General features: G+C 49.0%; 1 protein-coding gene across 1 annotated transcript in view; it reads left to right on the top strand.

Annotated features, from left to right (window-relative positions):
* The window catches only part of LOC149349441 (solute carrier organic anion transporter family member 4A1-like), a 67,631-nt gene extending 48,334 nt beyond the window's left edge, over positions 1–19,297 (top strand). Inside the window, exons 7-11 of the mRNA XM_089575455.1 lie at positions 339–531; positions 591–729; positions 2,104–2,288; positions 4,166–4,230; positions 19,026–19,297. Of these exons, the coding sequence (XP_089431581.1) occupies positions 339–531; positions 591–729; positions 2,104–2,288; positions 4,166–4,230; positions 19,026–19,297 (854 nt within the window). The remainder of the gene's footprint in view (positions 1–338; positions 532–590; positions 730–2,103; positions 2,289–4,165; positions 4,231–19,025) is intronic.
* The last annotated feature ends 1,545 nt before the right edge of the window (positions 19,298–20,842 follow it).

The following is a 20,842-nucleotide window of genomic DNA, read 5'->3' as shown; positions in this document are numbered from 1 at the left end:
GCTGTACTGAGCGCACATTTCTTCTTGCGCCTGACTCCTGCGGCCTTTTATCGCCCGTTTAGCTTCGCACCTCTCTCCTTCCCTCCTTTGTTTTCGCCAAAATCAGCCAGGTTTAACGGTTACAGAACGACCGAAGTTTCATATGCAGGCTCAAATTCTGTTAAAATTTTTCTTCCTCACGGAATGTTACTATGCCATGCATCGCATGCCTTTGATGTATTTTGCGCTCATTGTCTGCTTTGCAAAACAGCTTCAGTGTAGTGAAAAACGGGTGTCTTCACCGTTCCCGGTAACATATGCTGGAACAGCGGGCGGACCCAAGCGCTAGGCTCCTGCAGGCATGATCGCTATCCCGAGTGCCAGCCTAGGCTGCTTCCTGGGTGGCTACGTGGTCTCCAAGCTGGACCTGAGCTGCGGCAACATCATACGCATGTGCATCACCGTCTCCGTGGTCACGTGGTTCATCTTCTTCATGCTGCTTGTCTACTGCCCTAACCTGCACTACGAGGGCATCGACGTCGAGAAGAAGCTGTGAGTGTGTGCGTCGCGAGTGGTCGCTTCCACGGGTTGATCGTTCTACCCGTGCACAGTGTGCTGACGCCCAAGTGCACCAGCGAGTGCGGCTGCCCGCTCAGCTTCAATCCCATCTGCGGCCGGGACATGAAGATGTACATGTCTCCGTGTTTGGCCGGCTGCCGAAACGCCGCCCAAAATGCGGAGGCCGTCACGGTGAGGGTCGATTCTGACTAACGTGCGTAAAACGCTCTCTTTCACAATTTTGGACTCGCAAAAGCACTTTCCAAGGCTTTACTTCAGAGTAATAATCTACGAACTAGCTTGACCTTGTGCCTCCCGTCAAGTCCTTTAATGTCGTGTGGGCAAATTTTTCATCTTGAAGAGAAGAATAGCAGGTAGCCAATCCGTGGCTCTTCGCTGAGGAGTTCCGGTGGCTGATGGTTTAGCACGTTTTAAACAACCTTGCTGATTTCAGGGAGCTGGGAGGCTTGCATATCTTCCACTTTTGAAGCTGGCCCTTTGGAGGAAGCACTGGAAACAACCATTTACCACTAAAGCGATAGCGTGTTTCTTGCTTAACTTTGAAAACGAGCAAGTGAAAGCAGATGAATGAATCTCACAAAACACTTTTTGAAGGGCCGGTTCTTTTTTTTTTAATCTTTTTGGGGCTCTTAATATTCGTGGCAGTCCCGATGTGACAAGCACGTCTTCTTGACCCGTCACATTGCCGTCCATTTGTTCGCTGCTGGTCGTCACCAACATTTAATCTGTTGCAAATATATGTAAAAACTTTCCTATAACTATGTCGTCTTTTGCGAAGGTCACCGCGCATTTTCGTCTAAATTCTCCTTCGGATTGCCGCCTCATCGTTTAAAATGTGGAGGAAAGTAACATGATGCGAAAGGAAGCCCTATAGAGACCTCGGCAACGCCGTTTTTACCGTTTAGGCTCATGGAATGACCACCGCTGATGCTGCATACTGCTTAAAGTTGTACACGTATGCTTCCACGTTAAGGTAGGCGCACCGACAGAAGTTTCGAAATACGGAAAGCACGAAAAACAACAGAGTTTTAGCACAGCGGGCCAGCCGTACGGCAAAAACAATAACGCGTTGCCGTTGGTACCGTTGCCAGGCTTGCCTAGCCACGTTTGCCGTACGCTCGCAGTTACAGTAGTTGCCGTGTTAGCCTTTTGGCGGTGCTTCTATTGTCTTGCTGCTCGGAGGTATACCGCCTGGCGGTGGGCGATACACTGCGCAGTTCGCGCAGGGAAGTGCAGATTACTTCCTTCAGCTGGTGGTTACACTGTTACACCGCCAGGTAGTTAAGCTTTTTCGTGAGTTTTGCTTTCCTGTAAAGTTGTGGACACAAGTAAACGGAGCACGCTTCTGATGTGAAAATGAGAAGACGTTGAGCCGAGTAAAGTTAGTCATGCTGTGCCTGTGTATCAGTGTGTCAACGTCGCATTTATGTACATGTATACTAGGCCTTTTACTTTTCCCCTATACCCCGAACACTGGCGGAATTAGGTCATGAAGCCATGTTTCGTTTTCTTCTGACGTGACTGCATAGTGCAAATTTTGCGTAGGTGTACGGCAACTGCGACTGCATCATGACGGAGTCGAGCGACAACTCGAGCGAGTTTGTGGTGGCGGCCGAAAGGGTGCGCTGCACACAGGAGTGCTCCGCCTACCTCTTCTACACGATTGGCACATTCATTTGCCTATTCAGCACTTTCTACATCAGCGCACCCGGCATAAGCGTCACCATTAGGTAAGCAGCGTGCACAACACAGGTCACACCATGCCAAGTTCTCAACGTATTAGGCGACTTAGTGGCAGCGAGAAAATTTCCGGCCGCAAGTGTCACCCCGCGGAGACTCAATTTCGCAGTGCTTCCGAAGTTGTAAAGAGAGCATTCCAAATGGCATGCGAAACACGATGCAGCGACAGCAACAATGCGCCCCACAGAGTAGGTTATTTGGTGTAACATGAGGAACCAAGTATGTAAATAGGTTAAAGTGATAATACGTCAGAAATATAGGCACCGATATCTTTACAGACTACAGCTAGAACATTTTCCAAGCATTACACCCCTGGGAAATATGAAAACCGTGTTTCATGATGCTTTATGGTTTATGCTTTATGAAACCGCGCGCGAGATCCAAAATTCTGAGATAAAGGCTGCTGTCGTAGCGCAACCATAAACCCATTATGAAGCAGCGCTGCTAACTGAATCCAGTTCCAGTTCTTTTGAATATCGAGTACCTGGCTTGGGGCTGCCTCCACCGGTTAGATCTACTACAGTCGAATACAACTCAAAAACAAAGCGGCAGATGCCCCTCAAAGGAGGCCCCGCAGCCGATTCTCATGACGCCGTGGTTGAGACGACTAAGCCGTGGTTATTGGCCATTTATCTGCCACTCCCTATGATTTCACGCTAGCAGGTCCAAGGGGACCGGTCAAGAGGCAGAGAGGGAGAAGTGGTCAAGGGGCAGAATCGGTCGACGCCATTGGCTGGAGGCGCTCCTCTGAGCGTAATTTGCCGCTTCGCTCTTGAGTTGTATCCGAATGTAGTTGGTTTCGGCCAGGCCCACTTGCGAATCGGAAGCTCCCCACCAGGCAATCGCTACGTTATTGAACAGTCGTCATACAAAATGTATGAACACTGTAGGGCCTTTCATGCAGGGCTACTAATATGTACAGTCCTCGTCAAAAGTATACAGCCCAAGGGGTTTCCTTCTAAACTGTTTAGCTCGGCTCCCTAGCACCTCTAGCAGTGCAAAGCTTGCCAGGATTGAGGACTCGAAGCCATTTATGGTTCGAGAGATTACGGTCGCTTAGGATGCATAAGTGGGCACGCTGCAGCCCCTTAAGCAAACCCCTTGGGCTGTATAGATTTTGACGGGGGCTGTGCACAGTAGACGTATTTTCTTGGCCTGGAGAGACAAACGTGGAGTTTGCTTCTGCATGCATTCGAAGAGTTTAGAAGGTTTGTCACGCCTAAAAAGAGGAGGGGGGACATAGTGCGAGCTTTGACAACTGCATCCCAGCATCATCGATAGCTTATAAACAACGGCGACGGGTGGGTCGGATGAGATACACCTGATGCAGTGGTTCACCACAGACGCCACTCATGACCCTTTGCGTACCGAGAGCACACGGTGTTTGAATAGCACCTGTGGCAGTCCTCCCAGGCCGCGGCTTGCGACCTTCACTGGGAGGCGATTGCGAGAAGTGAGTGCGGTACTCGCATTGTGGCTGTATAACTGCATGCAGGCAACTTTAACGGTCGCACAGCTTCGGGTGGAGCGACGTCCTGCATGCCCACGGTCTCTCCTTGTACGTCGAACGCAGAAAACGCTGCCTACCTCTTAGCTTTCGCTTTCTCCCCTGCTGCGCGCTCGGGATAGTGAATGTGGGCAGCAAAAGTCACTGAGGAGCCCATTCGGCGGCAGAAACGGCTCCGCACCACCGCGGAAGCAGGCTGTGATTGTTACAATCCGCACCTTTGCAACTCAACAAAAGTTAACACTGTATAGCGACAAAACGTAGTCCTGCAAAGGCTGCTAATTAAGGTGGTTTTTGCCGAGCGTCTAACAGCGGCGGAGGGGTACCCTACTCTGCCTTGACAAAGCGTTCTCTCCGCAGGTGCGTCACGGCCAAACAGAAATCCTTTGCCCTGGGAATACAGTGGGCCATGATCCGCCTCTTGGGTACGTCACTTACTGAGCGAAACTGTTGCGCATGACTTTTGTGGTGCTGAAACAAGAGATACAAACAAATGTCTGTGCCCAATCTACTGGGCGCTCCAGGATCTTCTAGCAATGCTGAAAGAATTTAAAATGCTGGCAGTGCTCTACTCATGGCGCGAACTTCCGTTCAGAAGCTGCTGGTCAGTGACCTCCTGATCGAGCGAAGGTTGCTGCAAAAAGTCTGTTTGCAACTTCGATGTCCACGCCAAAGTGGAGAGCAGTGAGGACATGTTAACCACATTTTTGCATTCGTCGCAGGCCGTGCACGACCCAGGTTTGACCGGGCAGCAAGAGCATGTGGGGAATAGTATGCGAGATTTATGGATTTCTGGGCGCTGAACCATTGACTCACGCGTGTTTCCCGTCTGATTCCAATGGTAGTTTCGAGATACGCTTCTAGGTGTGTGGTTCGCTTCTGCACGCGTTTTAAGTTCTGCGCAGTGTCATGGCTTTGAACTTTGCATTTGAGCGACTTGAACCGGCAGTGAACAGTATGGACGGAGCTGCTGGTAACATCATCCTTGCATTCACATCTCTTGTAAATAGTCGGTGCTCACAATGAATAAGCCTGTTTCAATCAGATGGGACAACGTGTCAGAATATTAAAACCTGCAAATTTCAGCATTTTTTTACATCGGAAATTAGGGAACAAATACATGACGGACCGTGTGGCAAACACACAGGCCGGCGTAAACACAAGGTGAACTAGGAGGTCGCTGGGCTACATTCCGTATTCAGTCTCGGGCTTCCTGACAGTGAGACGCCGAGCCTGTGAGGCCCCCAAGTGGCGTTTCAAGTTCGTTCTGACTTCTTGAAAAGTCAGCCACAGTCTCAGAGGCCTGAAGTGTAATTGGTTCGTACGGCCGTCAGCGCGACTTTTTATTCCAGGGACGCCCTTAAGCACACAGCTGAATTCTGCCAACGTCATGGGCGCATGTCTTCGGCAGCGAATGCCTTTGTGCGGAGCCTGAGGTGGGCAGATGAGGAAACGATATTTGCCGTAGCTCGCGCAGGACAAGGCCAAGTATAGAGCAATGAAGGATCCTTTTTTTTTATTGCGACAGCATGCTTTGTGAGAATAGTTGGGGATAAAAGTTAATAGAGAATACCGTAGTCATGTGCGATTTGCTGATGACATTGCGTTGATAAGTCACTCAAGGGATTAACTGCAAAGCATGGTCAAAGACTTAGGGAGAGAAGAACGGTGGGATTAAAAATTAACGTGCAGAAAACTAAAGTAATTTACATTCAACAGTCTTGCAAGGGAGTAGAGAGGCTATGGAAGTGGTTAGGGAATACGTCTACTTAGGGCAGGCAGCGACTGCAGATCCAGATCACGAGAGGGAAACAACTGGAAGAATAAGGACGGGGTGGAGTGCATTTGGCCGGTTCTCTCAGGTCATGAATAGCAGTTTACCAATATCCCTCGAGAGAAAAGTATACTACAGCTGTATCATACCGGCACTCACCTATAGATGGAATGAGCAGGCTAACGAGAAGGGTTCAACTTGAATAGAGGGCAACGCAGCGAAAGAGGAGAGGAAATGATAGATGTAACATTAAGGGACTGGAAGAGGGCAGAGTGGGTCAGAGAATAAACGCGGGTTAATGACATCCTAGTCGAACTCAAGAAACGTGCGTGGGGTAGGGCATGTAATGCGAAGGAAACGTAACCGCTGCTCCTTAAGGGTAACAGAGTGGATTCCAAGAGAAGGCAAGCGTAGCAGGGGGTGAAGAAGTTTGCGGGGATACAGTGGCCGCAACTGGCAAAGGACCGGGTTAATTGGACAGACATGGGAGAGGCCTTTGCCCTGCAGTGGGCGTAATCAGACTGATGATGATCCGGATTCCCAAAGCCAGCAAGGCCGGCTTTGCAGCGTGTGGATATAGCCCATTTTTTAAATTGTCAGGTGAACAGCCGTCTGCGGAATAATCTGGCGTTGCAGAACACGGTGCGTTTCTCACGATTCCCACCCTTTCATTTCCATAATTACTGCAAACTGCTGCTCAGCACTGCGGCTCGTTTGATGATCTCGGCAGATTTCGGTTGAGTTCACTTGTAGGATCCGATGGTCGATTTGACAGAAGAAGCTTTAGCTTGCCGAGTCATTCTGCCTATGAGAGGTGGCTTAACTCACTTATATTAGAGTTTTAAAGTAGGATGACCCTCTCGGTTAGGGGAATAGGGCAATAGCGGTGTGCGACGTGGCCCCCTATCACCGGATAAGGAGAGGCAACAAGCCGCTCGCCTCACCACCAATTCGTCGTTGCCACTTCTCTCTCTCTCTCGCGTTCGCACGAAATGAACGGTGCACGAAGCTGTTTGTCTCAAGGCACGCATACCACAACATTCTAGCGATAAAACATAATAAATTTTATGATTTCTTCTGGCTTTCGACAGCCTGTCGGCTTAACGAGTGGGCGTTTTTTAGTTGCCATGGAGATACGATGTCTGAAAGCGCGGGATGTTCAAACCGGCCTTTGTTGCCCACTTGCGTAGTGTTCAGGCGACCGGATCAGGTCGCGGACGATCAGCGCGGGCCGCCTCCCTTGTGACTCAAACGCCACTCCTCTGAGTCCCCGTGAGCGTCCTGCGCCGAGTCCGATGGGGCACACCACGCTCAAGATCACTCAGAGTAGTGACATTTGTGGTAGGTGGTCAGCGCTGATCATCCGCGATCCGGTCCGCTCGTCTGAAGCCACTTTTACGAATAAAGAGGTTCCAAACTATTGAATTTCACATAGAACTTTTTTATTTTTTTAGTACTACTTTTTGTTTACGCTGACGCGAATAATAGTCTGCATAAATTTAAAGTTTTGTGGTTTGCAATTCATCATCGTCATCATCAGCCTGACAACGCCCACTGCAGCTGGGCAAAGGCCTCTAGCTACCATGTCTCTCCAATCAACCCTGTCATTTGCCAGTTGCGGCCCCTGTATGCCTGCAAACTTCTTAATCTCATCCGCCCACCTAACTTCTGCCGCCCCCTGCTATGCTTACTTTCTCTTGGAATCCACTCCGCTACCCTTAAGGACCAGCGGTTATCTTGCCTTCACATTACATGCCCTGCCCAAGCCGGTTTCTTCCTCCTCATTTCGACTAAGATGTCAGTAACCCGCGTTTGTTCCCTCACCCACTCCACCCATTTCCGATCTCTTAATGTTAAACCTATCATTTTTTTTCCATAGCTCGCTGCGTTTTGAGCTGAACCCTATTTGTTAGCCTCCACGTTTCTGCCCCATAGGTGAGTACCGGTAAGATACAGCTGTTGTAGACTTTTCTCTTGAGGGATATTGGTAAACTGCCATTCATGATCTTCGAAAACCTGCTATATGTGCTCCACCCCATTCTTATTCTTCTAGTTATTTCTCTCTCATGATCCGGATGAGCGGTCACTACCTGCCCTAAGTCCACATATTCCATTACTACTTCCAGCACCTGGCTACCAATTGTGAACTGCTGTTCCTTTGCGAAACAGTTGAACATTACTTTGGTTTTCTGCATGTTAATTTTTAGGCCCACTGTTCTGCTCTGCCTGTTCAACTCAATGATCATGCTTTGCAGTTCATACCCTGAGTGACTTAGGAAGGCAAAGCAATTCAGCGTACCACTTTTAAGCCGAAATGGGGCTGCGGGCGGCTAACGTGATCCAGATGTGGTTGGTCCTATTGTGGTGCTCAGGCTAGCTCGCATCCGGGCTCTATTTGGTAGCGCGTCTGAGTCTTCGGGTTAGGGAAAGAGTGAATCTTTGAAATGGGGAAAATGAACTTCTACTGAAAAATTACAGCCAATTTGCATAGTTAATGAGATGAGAAGCAGGTGCGCTAGCACTGCATACCCCTGCTGTACTTTTCTATGCATTTTTACACTCTGTTATGCTTCCTTTCCCTTTGGTATTAAAGGTTCTCATGCGCACGATGCGGCGCGGAGCTGAGGTCTAGAGAGCACCGCGCGTATACGTCTACTCCCCTGAAGGCTGAGGGGTGACTGACGCGAGGAGGGCGTGCGAGCGACTAACTCAGTCCGGAGTAACGCGCACTTGTACAACACTGCCCATGACTGCCCGGGGACGGCCGCAAGTGTGCTACGCTCCACTATCTCATTGGCTACAGCTGTACGGCCACTCCGCTACCTTCGCGGCGAAAGGGAAAGAGCGGCCTCGGACAGACATCGGCGAAATCGGTGATTGCGGCTAGTAGTGCTATGCACTAAAGGTATTCACATGAAATGCGATAATTGGGCCTATGCGGTTCTTCATCATGCTGAAGCGCGCTAAACTTTTTACGAAAAAAAAAACGGTTGTTCTTTGTGTGCCACAGTTGCACTTCTGGATCCCCTGCATAAACGGAAACCTGCTCCATTAAAAACCGGTTGTCAGTTCATGCTCTGTGTTGCGTCTTTGTTCTGTTTTTTGCCTTTAAACAGTTTAGCGCGTTTCACAATGGCGAAGAAAAGGTTTGAAAAGCAGATGGTCAAGAGTAAAGGTCTCGTTTCAATAAGCGTCTGCAGGAGGACTTTTTCCCACACTCCAGAACGTCGTTTCTCTCTCAGCACCGTTCATAACACTCCTCAGGCCGAGACCCTCCCTCAGGACTGTGGCCATTCAAACACAGGAGACATCCAGGGAGGAGAAATGATGCATGGGATGGCACAGCAAAGTTCCAGCAGGCGGAGTCGCTCGTAGCCTGTCCCGCACCTTAAGAACGAGCGAGGAAGCATAGGAATTCCGCTTCTCGCTTCAGTAGTGCACCAACGGTGGTGTAGGCGGTTTGCTTTCCTCTGAACATGTGAGGCATGCCCGACACCGCGGGAAGGGGCTCAAAAGAACGGCGGACTGTCCACTGTCGAACATACATGGCTCATCACGGACGAGTGTAATGGCGTTATGGCCGGGTCCCTTTCTTTCCTCAAATGGCAACCTTTTCGTCCGTTCGACGGTCCGTCGCTGTCCACTGGTGCCTCTCTCCTGGATGGACACCGTTGCTAAGCGAAGCGTGGAGAGCTCCCGCACGCTCATTTTGGCACTGCGCTTTGTTCAGATCTTCGGCTGTTCAGACGGCGAGCCGTAAGCTGTAGGATCACAAAAAAACCCTATCCTGAAGCTATCGAGAGCACACACCGCAAGACTGCTGTACGCAGTGCGATTAGTGGCCCCCTAAGCTTTGGGTCCCTAATTCTCCATTTTCGTTCAAGCCCACTTATGCAGAGTCGAGTCAGTAGCATGAAAATCTCGAAACTCGTTTTGTCTCTCCTCCGGGGCAACAGAAGCGCCGCGGCGGTATCGCTACGTGGATCTTTACCTACTTTTAGTGCGAAAGCACTACATGTGAAACCTCAACCTTTGACCTTTCGTCTTGACCTTGAACCATGACCTCAATCTTGCATGCGGTTTTCTTTGAGGCGGTGTTGCCTGAAGAGCTTTCGCATGACCTACTCAGTTTAACTGCGTTAAAACCCCACCATTTTTTTGCCAGGCTCTCAGGTGTCTCGCTGTAAAAAAAGAAATTAAAATGATAAATTATTTGGCGTGGTTAGGCCAAATGCGAATTAAAGTATGATACAATTAAAAAAGACAGCAGCTGGTAATAGTGCATTATGGCCCGCGGCGCCCTGTTGACTAGATCAAACAAGGAAGAGGCACAAAAGTTTTAATACTTTGATTTCTTCTTGTGATTAGCTTCTTGTTTAGGTACCAAGAAAAATTTCGCAATGGACTACTTTGTTGTCCTGGAGGAATTCTGTTCGGCGGTCCTAAATGTGGACGGAGCTACACTGCAGACTTCAGTTGTATCCGACTATAGGTGATCTCGCACTTCAGTTTTCACTTCGGTTTCGGTTAGGGGCTTGTTTTAAGCAGGTAATGCGAAAGCGCGGTGCTCTGGATCCATTGTGCAGGGATGGAAATTGATGAAGACGACGACGTCCAAAGCGCAGCGTGAGAGACGGGCAGTTAAACACGCGGGATGCTTGGTTGCGGCGATGGGTTACTGCTCTCATTCAGTGACTCTCATTCAATGTTCGCCATTGTTATGCCCGCGTCCAGGATGGGGCTAGGTTGTCCTTTAGAATGGGGTAGGGACTTTGTCTCCCGGGTTGTGCAGAAGTATTTCTGCTCTAGTGTGTTTATAATATCCTGATCCGTGCCTCGATCTACGTTCAAAAATTTTGGTGATTTCCTTTTAAGTCGACAGAAGAAAATCCAGGGCACAAAAACTTCACGAAAAATATTCAGTTCAGAAAGACACCGCGCACATGGGTGTGCAGAACATGCGGACAGAGACGCCTTTTTCCTGGCAGTTGTCGATCATCGAGGTTCTCCCCTTGCATCGGCGACGATCGATAAAACAAAATTTCCGGAGGTGGCCGAAGAAGTTGCCATAGCTTTATACCCCCCCCCCCCCCCCCCCTGTCAAATACAACATCAGCGATTTTAAAGCCGCAATTCGAATTTTGGCCAAAGGAAGGGCCCACTCAGCTGCCATAAAAATCTTACAAAAAAATCTCCAATACCCACCAGATCACATTCATCAGGATGGGCCGAATGGGCCCCGCCCATTCGGCCCATCCTGGAAACGAGGGGACGCACCAATTTGCTCGAAGATTCGTACTGCCCCAAGCTCGAGTCGGCTAAGGAGCGAGTGTCAACCTGCAATGAAATTACAACCCAATTCAAGAAAGACAAATTTTCCCGGAGCCACATAGATCTCTAAGTAAAACACAAGTCAGTTGGCGCCAGCTCCGAACAGACGCTTTCTCCAATCCGCACATGTACTCCATATGGTTCCCAGAGGAGTTCAGCCCCGTCTGTTCTCTCTGGGGATCCCAAAGCTACTAGGCTTTGTTCCGGTGCAACGTCCGTGGTGTGGATGGGATAGCCGGGACGCATCCTCTGGAGATGCGAAGCTCATGGGTGTGGCAGCGACTGTGAGGGCCAGTCGCGCTCGTGAGCGGAGGCAGGCCTGAGCGGAGGCAGGCCTGTGTTTATACTCAGGTTGGACCCACAAAATCGGGTACGGAAAGCATGTCCAAAATGAAAAAGGTTTTAAAATAATAATAAGTTTATTTCCATCAGATCAAATTCAATTTCATGGAGGGGGCGAGAAAAAAAGCGGCATTCCGCTTGACAGAGTTCTCACCTCCTGTTCAGGCGACAGCGACATGGACGAGAAACAACTGCTAAGGAAATTTTTCAGTAAGGTTCAATATACAAATGTATACAGTCAAGAAAATAAACATCATAATGTGCGCAGTCAAACAGAATACAAGGGATTATAAGCAATGAAAGAAAATAGGCGGCTAAGCATCAAACAATAAATAAGAGTGGAAGGCCCATGATACAAAAACGGTTGATGTATTAGTAATAACTGAGATGAGCTAGAATATTTCGCAGAGAGGAGAGAGTAATTACACGAAAGCTAACGCTAGCTTCAGTTAGCTTGTTTAGTGCGAGCGGTAACTTATAATTAACCATTTGACGGCCATAGATGGTTCTTGTAAATGGTAAAACCCGCTGCTGTTTATGGCGGTGCGGATAGGGTGAATCAGACTGTTGCAAAGGAAATGGTACCAATACGTCGTTTTTGCTCGATTTTATATAGGCGCAACAGTCCATAAGCATAAAGATTTAGCATGGTAATAATGCCGAGGGTAGTTATTATATCCTGGGTAAGTCATAGACTATACGAAGGAATTTTTTTTTGAAGCACAAATATCTTTTGTAAATTAGAATGTGTTGTTGTTGCCCAGACTAATGCACTGTAATTTAGGTGGGAGCAGAATAAATAATTATATTTATTTATTTATTTATTTATTTATTTATTTATTCAAATACCCTAAGGGCCCGTGTGGGCAGTACATAGGGGGGGGGGGGGGGGAAATAACAGTGAAAAAAATGAAACAGTATAAAAACTGGAATGACTACAAAGGTAGCAGCTGCGTACACCGTCACGAAATACACATAAACCACTGTAAACATACATGTTCATCTGACTGCGGTTTTTCACAATACATACACAATATGGAAGGGTCAACACTACAACTCGAGGTAGCGTGTCAGAAAGACTTCAAATTTGTCGTGATCTTTGAGAGATGCAACGGTGCGAGGGAGCTGATTCCACTGACGGATGGCGAGGAGGAGAGGTGAGTGAAAAAAAGAGATTGGTTCGGGCAAAGATAGTTTCTACTTTCATTTCGTGATCAAATCGTGGAAAAAATGTGACGGGCCGGTATGATATGGCACATAGCAAAGGAAGAATGACTATGATATATCTTGTGAAAAAAGGATAGAAGTGAAAACATTCTCCGTTCGAGCAAAGGCAAGTGCAGGTCCTTTTTTATTTCTTCGGAATCTCTTCGGGCAGTTCGGAATCAGTAACATCGGGAGATAACCACGTCTCTGTGCCTAATACAAGGTCAGCTGAGCATGCTTCAACATATGGACAGAAATAATCTTGCTTTGGAACGAGGCTTCGGAAGTTAGACACCAAAATTGACAGCTTTGAATTGCTGCATTTACGTGGCAGTCAATGGTCTGCAGTGGACGCGTCGTGTTCGGGAATATCAGGCACTTCAGGGGTGTTGGAACCCGAATGGGCCGTCGCGGTTTTTGTGTCACGCTTTGGAAGAGCGGTCACCTCTCTAGTGGCATAGTTGAATGAATATAATGTATTGTTCAGAAGTAGTTTGTCAAATAGGAGCTTATATTTCTCGCCTGGATTCCGATTATTTCGAACTAAATCTCTAATCTGTTTTCTAATAAACTGCATCCTAGGCGAAAAGTCTTCCTCTATCCAAACGGAAGCAGATTCAAGGTCTTTGAGCTTCGAAGCGTTCTTTAGAATACTGGTCTTATCTTTAAAATTTAAAAACTTCACAATTATCGGACGGATACTGTTTTCCTTAGCTACTCCGATTCTGTGGGTACGCTCGATTTCACCGGTTGAAATTCCCAAGTTTTCGGTTGCAAACGTTCTGACAACATCTTCGGTATCTTTCCATGTTTCTGTTGTTTTTTCTTCAATGCCTTTAAAAATCAAGTTGTTACGACGCATTCTGTTGTTGAGGTCGTCAACAACGATGCTACACTGCTGCGTTTGTCTTGTCTCTATGATCTGAAGCTGGCCTTGGGATTCTTTCAGCATCGAGCCTAAGTTATTGACCTCCTTGGAAACGTCACTGACAGCATCAGAGTTCTCTTCTATCTTAGATAAGCGCCGCTTGATTTCCGTAACACTCATTTGGACGTCCTTAACCTTTCCAAGGATGTCTTTATGAAACTTGTCACTGGACAATGCAATCTCTTTAATCGCGGAGAGAATCTGATCCACCTTGTCAGGGCCGGGATTTGTCTCAATGTCACCAGCACAGATTAGCAGAAGCCATATGCAGAACACGGTCAAGGTCAGCCGAGCGCCTACGCGTAAAGTAGCCGTAACTGACCCCGGGCGAAGCCGTACTGGTGACAGTGACACAGTTGTCCCGTCAAACGGATGGAAACAACCTATTCGAGCGCGGTAAGTGCAGAGATCAACACCCATCACTGCAGGATTAACGGTTCAGAGCAACACAAAGCAACACACAGTTGGGATCTGCAGCCAAGACTTAGGTAGTTGTCTACAGGGGCAATATAATTGTGACACTCACCTAGAATGTGAAGAACAGCAGTGTGTTACGGACAAGAATTCGGCTGCAAATCCCACTTGACAGTTGGTCGTCAGTCCTTTTATAGCAAACCCGGTAGGGGCGTTGTCACAGGCGATGATACAGGCGATGATGTCACAGGCGATGATGTCAAGGGCGATGATGCCACGTGCGATGATGTCACAGGCGATGATGACGCTTGTGCTGTGGGCGATGCTCACGGTCGGATGATACTGATCAACACGTGGCGGTGAGTAGCTGCCACGAACGGTCAATAGTCAGATGGGCCGCGTGGGTTGTCACGGTCCCTAGAATGTGAAGAACAGCAGTGTGTTACAGACAAGAATTCGGCTGCAAGTCTGACTTTTTTCTGGTAAAATGTTTCTATGACGCGATAGAAAGCCTACAACCTTCGATGCCTTCAACATGACGTAATTAACATGGTCGTCCCATTGCGTGTTTTCTTGAAGATAAACGCCCAGCGATTTAAGTGATTTTACTGTTTCAATCAATTGTGATTTGTAAAACAAAGCTATTTCTGTGCTACAAGTTTTATTCTTCGGACGGAAAACTACCGCTTTGGATTTTGTCACATTTATTCAGAGGGAATTCGTCTCTGACCATTCTGTCAATTTGTCCAGTATGCGATTAGCATGCATGTTTATATCATTGCAGGTATCACCAGGTATGAGAATTGTAGTATCTTGTGCATAAATTATAAAGCAGATGAAAGTGACAATAAGTAATGGTCATTAATATATAGATTAAACAGCAGAGGACCAAGCATACTTCCTTGAGGGACACCGGTGCTAACTGAACGTTGTGATGATTTAAAGTTGCTAATCTGAACGTATTGTTTTCGCGATGATAAATAAGATGTTTGATAAATACATGCTACTTCCCTCCGCACGCGGGAGCGTTCAAGTCTGGCTACCGACGCGCCGGTTTCTGCTTCTGGAGAAACCAGGTCTGCGTGGGGGCTCACAGTGGCCAGGCTCTGAAACGGCGCCTCGAGGAAGCGGCTTCACGGCCGGCCGCATGACTGTAATGGCCATTGCGGGACGCCGAGGAAGGGGGCGTAGTACGACCATGAAACGTCCAGTAAAAACCGTCGATGTTGTGGAGTACAGTCGGAGTAAGCCCGGGTCAGCTCACCCTTGGTTTGTGGTCCGGTCAGCCCAGCCTTGAACACTCCCTCCACAGTAGGAGAGGAGCAAGGTAGGGGAAAAAATAAGTGCTTGGTTGGTTGGTTGTTTGGTTGGTTGGTTGGTTGGTTGATTGGTTGGTTGGAAGCACAGGTGGGCCCCCAGGAGGTGTTAGGTCATGGTGCCGAGGGCCGATAGGCTGACGACCTAAGCCTCTACTGGCCGGATCACATCACACATACTTCCGGTGTCTGAAAAATCGCGAAAAGGTTAGTAGCTGGCAGGTCGGAAACAACCCCAAAGTTGTGAGGGGCCCTAGGTAGCTGACCCCTAGTTAGGTTCTCCTGTCTCCGGCGGTCGGAGCCCGTTGCGTTTGGTGGGTGGTCGGCGGCCGCACCATTGGGCAATCTTGACTCCCTCCCTGCCCTGGCCAGGCAGGCCAGCAATGAAGTCGAGATAACTGAAGGATCAGATCGAACTGCTCACTGTCCCCATCCCCACCCTAAATCCCATAACCCATTTCCTGACATCCAACTATCCCATCCATTTTGGCCACCCTGTCCGTTACTTCCGAGGGGAGACCAGGGGAGTCTCCCCAGGCCCGCTGCCCCGGCTGTGGGTCGCTACAGAAGCCCCCCCCCCCCCCCCCCCACCCCCCCCATTTTTTTTCCTTTTTCCCCACCTACGGGTGGTAAAATTATCATTGTCTACGGGCCTTTCTTTTATTTTCAAATTGGATTAAGCCTGTTATACGTATGTGTTGCAGGCGGGGGATTATTATTTTTATTTATTTTTAGGTTGCCCCAACCTAATATATATGTGGACACCAAAAGGCAGACACACCGCACATCCTATACTCATGTACTCAAGACAAGCCACTGCAGAGTCTGCAGCTCTCTACCCAATCGCAGTGGGAGGCCGCGCTGCTCAGCTCGGACCCGGAGGTTCAACTCCGAGTCACGGAGCGCGTCGAAGAGGTCTCCGAACGACATCGCCGGTCGGCCACCTGGCGTCCAGCCTAGACGAGGAGCCCACCGCGGGGAGGGGAACATCACCCCAATCCGCGCCTAAAAGACCTCTTCTTTAATAAAATTTACCTACTCCTCCTCGTTCAGTGGCCGCGCGGCTAGGCCAAATGCGAATTAGGTGCACTAGCACTTCGGTTTTCCCTTCAGTTTCGGTTCGAATTTCAAGCGGCTTCAGACAAAGACAGGCGAAATCGAACTTAAGCGCCGCCTTAAGGACATGACGCAATAGCGTTAATGAGTTAATGGCCATATATGCGGAATTGGTCATTCTTTACTTTTACATTCACAGATGGCTGGGAGTCCTCGTATACGACTCCTGGCGCAGAGGTGGAGCGGTTAAGCGATGTCCCTTCGATGGCAGGTGCTGCCACCGGCGGGGCTTCTGACACGCACGGAGAGAGGCTTTGGATAGGCAAACATCAGCGAAATCTGGGATCGAGGGTTTTAGTGCTCGCGCACTAAAAACACCGTGTGTGCGATTGCGCCGTTCCCGTGGCTGTAAGCAATGTGGCCCGTGCTGAGCTAAGTATGCTCGGCCAAGCTGATAATCCGATATTCTGGCGCTTGCTGAAGATCGTTTAGGAAAATGTAGCAGCCAACAACAATATGCAGTCCAGGCTAAGCAACGAGGCGCTATGTCGTGTAATGCGCTACACTCCTGGAGAGCTGTGTTTCGTTTGCGAACGCCAACACTGCTAGAATCGAGGCTCGTTCTTCCCAGTCCAGCTTCCACATTGCTTTCCCTCGCCCGTGGGCGCCCGACGCGTGCATCTTGAGGGGCATCACATATATAATTAAGCTTTACAGGTTTCTTAATAGGCGCCGAGAGGTACAGCAATGTGGGACAAAAAGTGCACGGAATGTCACCGTCAGGCACCTAATAGAGTAAAATCGATTAACGTTTTAAGGCGGAAGCCTTTAATGTCTCATCGTTGTAAGCAGCAGTTGTCGACAGAAATGTCACGCTTTTCAATTGGTTGAAACGGTCGTGACGTCACAGTGCGCGAATTTCAAACGGGGCCAATGTACTTTGGCTCGTAACCATGCAACCAATTAAAGGATCGTATAGTGATGCTCCAAGTGGGACTGAGCTTAATTAATTGCGTAATTACCCAATTAGCCCAATTAACTCTTCTAGTGAGGCCATATAAATAAATAAAACCGAGTAGAAGATTCGTCGAGCTCGGGAATCGAACCCCGGCTTTCGGCGTGCGAGACGAGCATGCTATCCACTCCGCCATGCCAGCTCGAAGGTTTGGAATGAACAAAGGCGCGTCTAGTGAATACGGTGTCTTCGCTCACTCCCATCCTCCTCCCTTCACTTCCGGCGAGGTTTAGGTGTCCACCGAGTTATGAGAGACAGATACATCTCCTTTCCTCAAAAACCAATTTACCGACGAGCGAGGCATAGAACCGAATGGGCGATGGCGTTCTATGGACTCCCTGGCAGCGTTGCAAGACGCTACCGCGTTCCACTCTTAGAGGCGAAGTTTAACATCTTAACCACACATCAGTGACCCCACTTTAGGTCAAAAAAGTGCCCCCTCAATTTTGACGGGTGTCCACCGAGATATGTGAGACAGTTACTGCGTGATTTCCTTTCCTCAAATAGAATTTTCATTTTCTTCATTACGGGCCCTCTTTGACTTCTTTCACTCCCACTTCCTCCCATCCTCTACGGTGCGGTTCAGGTGTACACCGAGATGACAGAGAATTACTGCGCCATTTCCTTTCCTCAAAAAGCGTTGCGTTCAAAGGGCAAGGCATCGCGCCGAACGGGTGGTGGCGTTCCGTGGACTCCCTGGCAGCGCTACAACACGCTGTCGCGTTCCACTCCTAAAGGCGAAGCTTAAGCGTCATTAATTAGAAGTTAATTAGTATTCAGGCACTAATCAGTAATTAACCATTAATTAGTGATTTGTCATCACTTAGTAAATAGTACTCAATTATATGTGCGCCACCAGTGCCACAGAGGCAGCCAAAGTGGTGCGGAAAACCCTTTCGCCTCTACGCACTTTATACAGTCAAAGTGCCCCCTGAATTTTAGTGACTCCAGTAAGCAGGCATGTTTATATTGGCCACTAAGAGGCAGATGCATTCCCATGAGATTCTTTTTGGCAGAATTCTCCTAGATCAGAGAAATTCGCGTCATGGCGGTGATGATCGGCGCGAAAATCCTGACGGGCGTTTCGTTTGCCACCGTCGTAGAGCGAGTGGCCATGCTGACAACTGTTTCCATTGCACTTTCGGCCATCGAAATGGCAGAAACGCCCGGCGCAACTGCTGCATCACACTGGGCGGGAATTTCGCGTCCGCTGCCTTCGAAATTACTCGCAATGAGTGGAACGTTAGGGGCGAATAATATCTGAGAACACGAGTGCTCTAGAAGAATTCTACCAAATGGAGTAGTCTAAAATTGCGATCACCTCTATATTTTCAATATACATTCGCGCTAGGCGCCGTTACCGACAAGTTATCAATTGATTTTGATTAATTAAGTGCCTGACAGTGCCAATTATAATCTCACTTTGCGCCCCCTGGCTGCGTAACTTATGTGCAGAGGGGCATTTCATGTACATACCACAGTGCCTATTAAAAAAAAAATCTGTAAAGCCTAATTTTGATCATCTTGTATAACTCTGCCTTCGCTAATACGGCAAAGACCACTGAGGACATGCCTTTACAGTATGAAGTGCGTTTGGTCTGTGGGAGCGACTCGAGGCACAGGAACATTGCTGTGCAGGTCGCTACGTGACTGAGATGGGTGCCTCCATTTTTGGATTTCGTGGTCCTTGCAGGTAGGTCATTCATCAGTGCTGGAAGGTGCCTTTTTAAGCTGAGATAAACTATTTTTGTGAAAGCGATTTTTACTTTACCACTGATGAATTTCCATCTATTGAGACACGAAGGGCCGAAACCACCCTTTCTGTCCAACCGATGCAGGCACCATACCGGCGCCGCTCATCTTCGGAAAGACTGTGGACATGGCATGCGAGATCTGGTCATCAGTGTTCGACGGCCTGCCGAACGAGTCGGGGAATTGCGTGCTCTACAACAACGCGTCGCTGAGTCGCAACATGTCCACCCTGCTCATTCTGCTCAAGACGATGTCCGTGGTGCTGTTCACGTGCGCCAGCCTCAGCTACAGGCCGGCCGAGGACATGCGTTCGACGACCCAGGAAATGTCTCCGCATGAAAACGAGAAGATAGCGTGACAATAAACAGGCCCCTCAGCGCCTGACCGAGGGCACAGCGTCAACTGTTTAAGGCGGCCTCCGCGTAGTAGTCGAACGTCCCCGAACAAGTTACCACCTCAGCCGGAGCACTAGGACGCGCGGTCGCAACAAGACGCATGCATGACGCGGGCGTGCGCAGTAGCATTGGCCGCAGTTATGGTAAAGCTACCGTTGGCAGCGTCACACTGCCATGGATGCAGCCGATGGGGAGCATACTGCTCTGCAAGCGTCAAGTATACGCGCGAGGCCAGGCCAAAACCACATGTTTTGTGCGACGGGCCGAACAGAGGACAAATACTCTCGCGACGCTGCACGACAAGACTTGAGACGACAAGGCACTCATTCTGTTCCTCTCAAAACCGAAAAACACAATCGCCACCAACTCATTCGTCAGAGCAACACAGCAAATGCAACAGTTGCAAAACCACCACAATGTGAACCAGCTAGTGCTGAGTATGCACGTATGTTTGCCTTCTGCAGAGCCCTAAGGAATTGCGTCAGGGGGTGGGCAATCGATTCTTTCAAGGTACGGACGCACTGCTGCAAAAACACGAGGCGCGCCACGAAACCTGTAATTAGCGAATTGGTAGTGGGGTCATTGTCGGCGGGTAGCCGCGGAGACCATTGAGGGCTTTCCGACTCAGTCGCGTAGGTATGAGCGTGTCCTATGAAACTGGGTAGTGGCAGCTGCCACCATGCTCGGCTTTTTTTACTTTCTTATATTTCTTTAACGATGTATTATATTTCTTAAGAAATTAAAGATAGGAACCATAAATATACAAGTCAACGCATATTTAGTAAAAAAAAGTAAAGTGGTAGGCTTTTAACGTTTTTAAACCGAGTCGTCATGCGAATGCACGTGTTCAGCCTGTCATGGAAACGATTTGAGCGAGAGTCCTTACAGCTGCGCCGCCACCAGAGCGGCGCATGCGTCAGCGACAGCGTCTTCGGAGTCTCGTAGTGGACGAAGCCAGTGCAAGGCGCGAAGGAATCCCAAGAGGTGCACGCGCAGTCCTGGTTGCACATGATGAGCGAGGCGACAACGCTGCGTGAGCTGCCGTCATTACGCAATGCGCGCACCGGCGACACATAGGAGCCCACATCTAAAGCGGTACATGTAGTCCCCGTAACGGCACAGGTCCCCTGGCGCCATCTACCAGCACGGCCTGTAATCAGCTCAGGTCGCGCGGGTAGCCCTTAAAGGGCCACTGCCCAGGGTCCGGACATTTTTGAAAAACAAGCCCACTGCATAGATGAGGCATCGAAGATAACCTCTGCAAAATACTAGAGCCATGCGCGCCCCGAAAAGCTGCGAAAATTCAAATCAAAGCCCGCTCGTTCTTTCCTTCAACAAAAACGGGCCCGGCCCACTACTCTGAACCCCGCTGACGTCAAGGGGGGCTACTTTCGCTAAAGGCACTCCATTGGTGCATCGTTCTGACTGACGGGAGAAGGTTGGGCGTAGCCTTGGCGTCGCGTCGTCTGCACAAGGCTTTCCGCAGCGCCTTCTGTTCTGGCTCATGC

This window comes from Amblyomma mixtum, chromosome 3, assembly GCF_055824585.1.
Source record: "Amblyomma mixtum isolate Tamu chromosome 3, ASM5582458v1, whole genome shotgun sequence".
In the NCBI taxonomy this organism is placed as follows: Eukaryota; Metazoa; Arthropoda; class Arachnida; order Ixodida; family Ixodidae; genus Amblyomma; species Amblyomma mixtum.
This window is presented reverse-complemented; position numbering and strand designations above follow the sequence as displayed.